The sequence below is a fragment of the Propithecus coquereli genome, unplaced genomic scaffold, assembly GCF_000956105.1.
Source record: "Propithecus coquereli isolate 6110/MARCELLA unplaced genomic scaffold, Pcoq_1.0 Scaffold291, whole genome shotgun sequence".
NCBI lineage: Eukaryota > Metazoa > Chordata > Mammalia > Primates > Indriidae > Propithecus > Propithecus coquereli.
Window position 1 is genome coordinate 3,104,105 of NW_012148519.1, and position 9,344 is coordinate 3,113,448.

The 9,344-nt window shown below is 38.6% G+C and overlaps 1 protein-coding gene across 1 annotated transcript in view; it reads left to right on the top strand.

The window, feature by feature from the left end:
* Nucleotides 1-9,344, top strand: part of LOC105813842 (breast carcinoma-amplified sequence 3-like) — a 105,162-nt gene that overhangs the window by 22,452 nt on the left and 73,366 nt on the right. Inside the window, exon 4 of the mRNA XM_012648645.1 lies at nt 1,401-1,476. Within this exon, the coding sequence (XP_012504099.1) occupies nt 1,401-1,476 (76 nt within the window). The remainder of the gene's footprint in view (nt 1-1,400; nt 1,477-9,344) is intronic.

Genomic DNA, 9,344 nt, shown 5'->3' on the forward strand with positions numbered 1-9,344 from the left:
TCTATATATATTTTTAGTTGTCCAGCTAATTTCTTTCTATTTTTAGTAGAGACAGGGTCTCGCTCTTGCTCAGGCTGGTCTCAAACTCCTAACCTTGAGCTATCCTCCTGCCTCGGTCTCCCAGAGTGCTAGGATTACAGGCGTGAGCCACCGTGCCTGGCCTAAAAGAGTTTATTTTTAATAAAGGGAGTTTTAGGGGAGCCACTTACGGTGTTTCATGCCTGTAATTCTGCTTTGGGAGGCCAGGGCAGAAGGGTCGTTTGAGGCAGAAGTTCAAGACTAGCCTGGGCAACATAGAGCCCCATCTCTACAAAAAATAAAAAATAAAAATTAAAAAAATGGAATTTTTCTAGGATGAAAAGAGAAAGACTGAGGAAGAAGGAAGATAAGAATGAAGTGTCTGAGGATAAAGTTGAGAAATTAGTTTGTTCCAGTGCAGCGCAGGTTTTCCTCTTCTCCAAAGAAATTAATTGCCCCATACGCATCTTACTTTTTTTAAAATAGATAATTTAAATCATATGTAAAGTGATTTTTTTAATAGTAAACCTAGTATTAAGATAACCCTGTCTTAGTGGTATTTTCAGTAGCCATTAACTTTGTGTGACACAGTATGGGTGCTGTAAATTGACATGGAAATTTATAGCAGGTTGTATATAACAAAGTATATGTGAAATGGTCGATTTTGTGTGATTTTGATACAGCTTATATTAAATAATGGTTCTGCAAACTGAATACAACTTTATAATTCCAAAAAAAGTTGCAGCTGCTTTGTTAATAGTCTAAATACTTCTAAGTATATACAATCTTTTAAAAAGTTTTAAACAAAAACGTCCTTTATGGAGAGATGCCTCGTTTTGAATACTGTTGACAATTCACGAACATTAATGCTTATCTTTGTGACCCTTGCAGGCTTCCAGGAATTAGCTGATAGGTTTGGTCTGGAAGCCGGATAAGAAACTGAAAAAGTGCAGTCATACTCTTTGAAAAGTGTAGGTAGAGTGTAACTGCCTATTGTCAAACACCTGGGAACTTAATAGTTAAGGGTGGTGGTTTTGTTTATTTTTTAGGCTCCCTTATTTGTTGACCATTATAGAGGGTTGGTTTAGTTTTTTGTGTTCCTTTGAATTAGAGTGATGCTTCATAATAGATTCTGATTATTGTATCTTAGGTTTATGTAATTTTTTAAGAGTTTAAAAATTCTTTTTTGACCAAGGTTATTGGGTTCCTAGATAATTCAACGGGAGTAATAATGTTCCAAAATGTGCTAGTTAAACAAGATACAGGGTTGGTGAAGTTGGAGGGGTATAGTGTTGGCGTTATTTAAGACACTCTGTTTTGAAACATCAGTAGTGTTAGAGCTGTGAAATATTTTTATTCAAACATTTCTGTTTACTATGCAGGCTTACAGTGGAACACCTCTAACAGAAGAAAAGGAGAAAATAGTCTGGGTCAGATTTGAAAATGCAGATTTAAATGGTATGGTTTTAACTATTTTGGGACATGTGAATTAAATGTTTGGGGTTGACCTGATTCTAAAAAGAGAATCATTACTTTAGTCAGATTACTTTCTCTTATAGTAACTTTGTATAATAGTTTTCAAAATTCATTTTTATTTTAAAAAGTAACATAACCACACTACAGAAACGTCTTTAGAGCTAATATTATATTGTACAACAAGTCTTACAGTAAGTATAACACAATGTGTAACCTTAAACTTAAGTTAAAGTGGGTTAAAATTTTCTTAGAAAGGTTATTAATTCAAGATTGTCATTCGTATAAGATTTATAACTGCAAAATAATCATTAGTGTTGAACTTTCTAGGCTTGAAAGTTATTTTTTTCTAAACAGTATTTATGTTAGTCCAACGTCTGTTTGTTCTCAGGTATAGTTCATTGCTCTTTTCTTGCTCTCTCTCACAAAGCAGCTGCCCTTTGTGTTTTCCTGGCTACCACTCCTCTTGTTTTCTGGCTGAGTTTGCAAGTCAATGTTGAGACATTGACTGGGGTAAAGGGAAGCATATTATTCCCTCCCTCTTTCCGTCAGCAGCTGCATTTTTTCCATGGTTCTAGCTTCCCCTGGGCAACCCCATTGGCATTCCAGTTTCTGTCGGGTGACCTCCAGCCTGTACTCCTCTCTTTGTCGCCCTAGCCTAGGGCTGCTAATGCCTTCCTGCTGTTACTAAAGGATAGGTTGCCTCACAGTTCCTTACTTGGCATCTCAGCTCTTCCATCACTTGTGCAACCAGTTGTCTTCGTTAAATTCCCTATTTTAAATACACTGAGTTGCTTTCAATTCCTAGTTGGATATTGACTAATGTACTCTTGAGTCTATGTTTGTTCTGAGACTTGTTTGTTTCTAATTTTCATTGTGGTAAAATGGACATAGCATGAAATATACCATCTTAACCATTCATAAGTATACAGTTCTGTGGTAATAAATATATTCATATTGTGCAGCCATCACCACCATCTGTCTTCATAACTATTTTCATCTTGTAAAACAAACTATACCCATTAAACAATAATTCTACATTCCTCCTCCCTCCAGCCTCTGGCAGCCACTATTCTACATTTTGTCTCTATGATTTTGAATACTCTAAATCAACGTTACCTAAGTGGAATCAGATAGTATTTGCCTTTTAGGTGACTAGCGTATTTCACTTATCATAATGTCCACAAGGTTGATCTGTTTTTTAGCAAATGTCAGAATTTCCTTTTTAAGGCTGAATAATATTTCATTGTATGCACATACCACATTTTGTTTATCCCTTCATTCATCAATGGGCTCTTGGGGTTGCTTTCCTATTTTAGGTACTGTGAATAGTACTACTGTGAATGTGGGTGTACAAATAATCTCTTTGAGACTCTGCTTTCAGTTTTGTTTTTTTTTTTTTGGGACAGGGCCTCTTGCTCTGTTGCCCGGGCTAGAGTGCAGTGGTGTCATCGTAGCTCACTGCAATCTCCAACTTCTAGGCTTAAGAGTCCTTCTGCCTCAGCCTCCTGAATGGTGGGGACTGCAGGCATGTATACCACCATGCCTGGCTCATTTTTCTGTTTTTTTTTTGTTTTGTGGAGACAGAGTCTCGCTCTTGCTCAGGCTGGTTTTGAACTCCTGGCCTCAAGCAGTCTTTCTGCTTCAGTCTCTCAGAGTGCTAGGATTACAAGTGTGAGCTACTGTGTCTGGCCTGCTTTCAGATCTTTTTGGGTATATACCTACAAGTAGAATTGCCAGCTCATATGGTAATTCCATTTAAATTTTTTTTTCTTAAGAGACAGGGTCTTGCTCTGCTGCCCAGGCTGTGGTACAGTCACAGCTCACTGCAGTTTCCAGCACCTGGGCTCAAGTGATCCTCCTGCCTCAGCCTCCCAAGTAACTGGGATTACAGGAGTGGGCCACTATGCCCGGCTAATTCTTTTGTTTTTTGTAGAGATAGGGTCTCACTATGTTACTCAGGCTGATCTCAGACTCTTGGCCTCAAATGAGCCTCTGGCCACAAATGAACCTCTCGCTTTGGCCTCCCAAAGTACTGGGATTATGGACATGAGCCACTGCACCTGACCTGTATTTTTAATTTTTTCAGGAACCACCATACTATTTTCCACAATGACTGTACCATTTTATATTCCTGTCAACAGTGTACAAGGATCCCAACTTTTCCACATCTTTTCCAACATTTTTATTTTATATTTTTGTGTGTGTGTGTGTGTGTGTGTGTGTGTGTGTGTGTGTGTGATGGCTATTCTAATGGGTGTCAGTTGTGGTTTTGATTTGCATTTTCCTAATGGTTAGTGATGTTGAGCATCTTTTCATGTGCTTATTGGCTATTTGTGTGTCTTCTTTGGAGAAATTATTCAAGTCCTTTGCCCATTTTCAAATGGTTTTGTTTGTTTAGTTTTAGGAGCTCTTTATATATTCTGGATATTAATCCTTTATCAGATATATGATTTGCAAATATTTTCTCTAATTCTATGACTTGCCTTCTCCTCTTAGACTTTTCAAATGTGATGCCTAATTTTTTTTTAGAGCTACTGTTCATGATGAGAAAGTTTGAATGTCACTTCTATGGATTGGTTTCATATGAATTTTGGATTCCTCATTAGTTTATTCTTTCAAATAATAATTTTTTGGGCCCTCCTTGTGGGACATTTGTTTATGTGGGTCATTATTTATGATATCAGTGACAAATATTTTTTGAAATGGTTTTTCATTTTGAAACATTAAAATGACTGAAATTAGAAGTAGTAAAGCTCCACTCCAGTGTCTTTATAGACTTTTCCTGCCATATTTCTCTTTGAAATTTTACTATATTTTTTATTTTTTAATGACTGTCTACTAGTCTCTTTGTCTACTAGTATATTATTTGTCTGTTTCTTTCTTCCTTTTTTCCTTCTTTAATAAGAATTATCTAACTATTCCTTTCTTTTATTCTCTATCACCTTTTCCTCTTGATTTCAGACTTCTCTTTTCTTCCTGGAAATAATATTTTTGCTTTTGTGGATGTTAGAATGTGTTAGAGGACTTTGTTTCTTTTTTTTTTTTTTTTTTTGAGACAGAGTCTCACTGTGTTGCCCGGGCTAGAGTGAGTGCCGTGGCGTCAGCCTAGCTCACAGCAACCTCAAACTTCTGGGCTCAAGCGATCCTCCTGCCTCAGCCTCCTGAGTAGCTGGGACTACAGGCATGCGCCACCATGCCCGGCTAATTTTTTCTATATAGTTTTAGTTGTCCAATTAATTTCTTTCTAATTTTTTAGTAGAGACGGGGTCTCGTTCTTGCTCAGGCTGGTTTCGAACTCCTGAGCTCAAACGATCCACCCGCCTTGGCCTCCCAGAGAGCTAGGATTACAGGCGTGAGCCACCGCTCCCGGCCTTGAGGACTTTCTTGATTTAATAACAAAGAAAATGTGGTCTCTGAAAATACCAGTTCCGAAAGCTTGTTCAACATATGGAAAACGTTGAAAATTGATTTTGAAAAGCCATGGGTTCAGATCAGCAGTACAAAAAAATTTTAAAAATCACAAAATTAACATTTGAAATTTGTTATCAAAATAATTCTTACCTAGGCAAGATTTTCTAGTTGTTTGTTTTTTTTAACAGCAGGTAAGAATTGCTGGGGTAATATTCCGTAAAGACTTTGCTTTATTGAAGTAAAAATGCATTTGGAAATACAGATGCATCCTGCTTGAAAATTATTTAGTACTATATGTAACTTAAAGTAATTGACCTTAACTTAGCATCTGTATCCCAATTGATTTATGGAATTTTTAGGTCAGGTGTGTTGGCTTACGCCTGTAATCCTAGCACTCTGGGAGACTGAGGTGGGAGGATTGCTTGAGCCCAGGAGTTTGAGGTTGCTGTGAGCTAGGCTGAAGCCACAGCACTCTAGCTCGAGCAACAGAGTGAGACTCTGTCTCAAAAAAATAAAAATTTAAATTTGTACATGTTTCTCTTAAATACTTTAGCACAGTTAGCACATGTCATTTGATGTCTCCTTTTTATATTGAGGTCTGAACTCTGATCTTTTTCTTTTCTTCAAAATTCCTTCCTAAGGGGGCCAGATGAGTCACGCTCACAAATGGCAAAATCCCACTAAGCAGATTTTGTTAACCAAATATAGTGTGGTTTTCTTCCCAACCTGATTCAGATATTACATTAGCACACCTAAAAGATAGAAAGCCCCCACATCTTAACTCAAGCATCCTAGCAGATCCTTATCTTAACTTGAAAGATTCTCCTGTCTGGACCTCCCAGAGTGCTCACACCTTTATCTTAAATTAAGCTTTTCCTTTCTGGTCTTTTAGATAAAGCCTAGCACTCTCAGCCAATTGTCAGCCAAAGAATCTTTAAACTCACCTATAGGCCCCGCCCCCTTCAAAATGTCCCACCTTTTTGTGCCAAACCAATGTATGCCTCCGATGTATTGATTTATGACTTTACTTGTAACCCCTGTCTCTCTGAAATATATAAAATCAAACTGTATCCCAGCCACAGTGAGTCTACTTGCTCAAGGCTTCTTGGGAGTGGCTCCGGGCCATGGTCCTCAAATTTGGCTCAGAATAAACCTCTTTCAAATATTTCAGAATTTGGATTTTTTCCATCCACAGTATTATATTGATATTGTATGAAATCTTGACCCTGGGTTTTTATGGATATGCTTTTTATTTTCTCTGGCCGTGTGGCTCTATGAGTGTGTATGTATGTGTATATATGTATATGTATATGCTTATACGTGTGTGTGTATTTGTGCATGTTTAAGGCAATAGTATATTTTACTGTCAAAAGACAGGATTACAGCAATTTAGTTTAAAGATCTTAATTGGCTTTATTTATGATTCTATAACACTTCATTCCATAAAATAGAGTAAGTGTTCCAATGAGCCGAGCAGAAGAGGTTGATTTTATAGACAGAGAGGGACCTTAGAATGGAGAATCAAAGAAGAGAAAGCAGATTGGTCATTTCAGAGTTACTTGGCTGTCTGACAGGGATAGGCAAAGGGAACAATAGAGAGATAACTGATTGGTTAACATCAGGTTACTTCAGGTTACCTTTTGATGTAAGAATTAAAACAAAGGAAACTTCATTATCATGCTGATTGAAGATTGAAATTGGCCTGTTTGGGAATTATCTACCTCCTGATTTCTCTTAAGGTCAGATAACAACTTACTTTCAGTTTGGTGACAGAACTTTAGCACAGGTGACTCCATTTTGATTTTTAGTCTAGTCTTTTGGAGCCTAGTGCAGGAGCTTAGCCCAAAACAATGGCCTCCTATGATTTCTATTTAACATTTCCAAGACATTTGCTCACTCTTATGTCTCCAGTCTCTTACAACATTTCTAGAATTTGGCTCTTTTGTTTGTTTTTCAAGAATGTCTTAGTTTAGGTGTTTTGTGTGGCAAACCATGGGATACTCACAATTGAGTGAAAATTTGGCTGTGGGAAAGAGTAAGGTTCACTGGTGTGAAGTCCAGCATCTCTTTGAGAAATGCTAACAAGGGCTAATTTTTCTCTAATTGGAGTTTCTTGGTATGTCCTTCTCTGGTTGTACCTGCTACAGCTTGGATACTATTTTTTGTCGGTTGCCCTTTGTTTCTCATTTTACCCTAAGGGAGATAATGGAGACGATTCTTTTGATCACCACTGTATTGCTTTGGCAGCCTGCTTCATGGTGGAGCAGTTAAGGATACATGTAGATTGCATTATGTATGGAGGCTTGTCTTTGCCATACTTGAATATTTTCTGGCAAAACAATTTAGAAGCCTGTTAGCTATCTATAGATTTAAGTTATTATATAATATTTAGGGAAATTATATTAGCTATTAATCAGTTTAAAAGTTGAAGTGTTTGAATTGAACCCTGCTCTGCTGATTGCTTTCTGTTTCTTCCAGCAGGCCTGAGAGCTCTGCATTTCTGCCTGGAATTATAAAGTGGTGCCAGCTGCCCCCTTGCCTCCAGGTTGCAGCCCACTTGATTATGGCTTATCATGGTTGGGGGTGGAGTAGGGAATGAACTGATAGGAAATACTTCTAAGGGACCTGGGTTATTGGGATTCAATTGTCCTGGATTCTCCTAGGTTTCTCTTTTCCTAATCAGTGTAATGACTTTGGCTTGGTGTTGGGGAGATATTCTGCTGTGGGAGTTCATTACAGAGTGTGATTAACCAGCCCCTTGGATCATGTGTCTCTTTCTGTCCTATCGCTATACTCTTTCTGCTTTTAGGCAGTCTCATATATATCCAAGCTTTTTGCTCTTGTGATACTGAAGTGGAAAATTGGAAAATTTCACTAAAGTGGAATTCTTAGAAAATTCCACTACCGGGTTTTTCTCCCTTGCGATCCTTCCCTGGGCCGCCTCCTCCTTCCCTGCGACCCTCCCCCCTCCCCCACAGCTGCCGACCCCATAAATCACCTGTAGTGTACCAGGCTGTAAAGTAGCTTAGGACTCTGCCTCACTAAAGTTAACCCTGTTGTAACCGTGCCCCTCCTCCTTAAGCAGAGTGTATAAAAGACTGCAATGCTCTTTGGCTGGTGCTCAGAATTTGGGGAGAGCAAATTCCCCTATGGGCCAAATTGCCAGCCAGCGCGAAGTATAAAACCTGTTTTGCCAAAATCTCCGTGTGTCTCTCATTCTGTTTTTAGTCAGCCCTGCTGTAACAATACTACATTGAAAAGGTGTAAGAAGTAGCCAAAGCAGTTTAATATCCTGACATTTTTCTGTCAGATTCCTAAAGAAAAGCATGTAGTTTGGGTCCCAGAATATATCAGGTTAAACAACTGGTTTACTGCAGTATAACAGGAACTGCCAGATTGCTAGCCTGTGAGGAAATTCTTACTACCACTTACTCCAAACTTGGTCAATTTTTTTTTTTTGAAATAGAGTATCACTCTGTTGCCTGGGTGAGTGCCATGGCATCAGCCTAGCTCAGAGCAGCCTCAAACTCCTGGGCTCAGGAGATGCTCCTGCCTCAGCCTCCCGAGTAGCTGGGACTACAGGCGCTCGCCACCATGCTCGGCTATTTTTGTGTTTCTATTTTTAGTTGCCTGGCTAATTTTTTCTATTTTTAGTAGAGACAGGTCTTGCTCTTGCTCGGGTTGGTCTCAAACTCCTGAGGTCAAGCTATCCTCCCGCCTCTGCCTCCCAGAGTGCTAGGATTACAGGCGTCAGCCACCTCACCGGCCCAAACTTGGTCAATTCTAGTATCAAGGTCTAGTACTATACTGAGTTGTCAGTTTTCATATTCAACAGGCCTTTTTTTCTGTTTTTAAGTGATTGGTTTAAGTAAAAAAGGGAATTAAAAATTTTTTAATTTTGGAAAAATACACATAGCATAGAATTTAACCATCTTAACCATTTTTATATATATAGTTCATTATGGTTAAGTACACTCATATTGTTGTGCAGCTAATCTCCAGAACTCTTCATCTTGCAAAACTGAGATGCTATATCCATTATACAACAACTCCACATTCTTCCCTTCCTCCCAGCCTCTGAACCACCCATTTACTTTCTGTCTCTATTATTTTGACTACTCAGCTACCTTATATAAATAGAATCATTATTGTATTTGCCTTTTTGTGACAGCCTTATTTCACTTAACATAACATCTTCCAGGTTCATTCATGTTGTAGCATATGTCAGAACTTTTTTTCTTTTGGCCAGCTGTGTGGTGGCTCACACCTGTAATCCTAGCACTTTGGGAAGCAGAAGTGGGAGGATCACTTGAGGCCAGGAGTTCAAGACCAGCCTGGGCAGTAGCAAGACCCCCATCTCTACAAAAAATAAAAAACATTAGCAGGGCATGGTGGCATGTACCTGTGGTTCCAGTTGCTTAGGAGGCTGAGGCATGAGG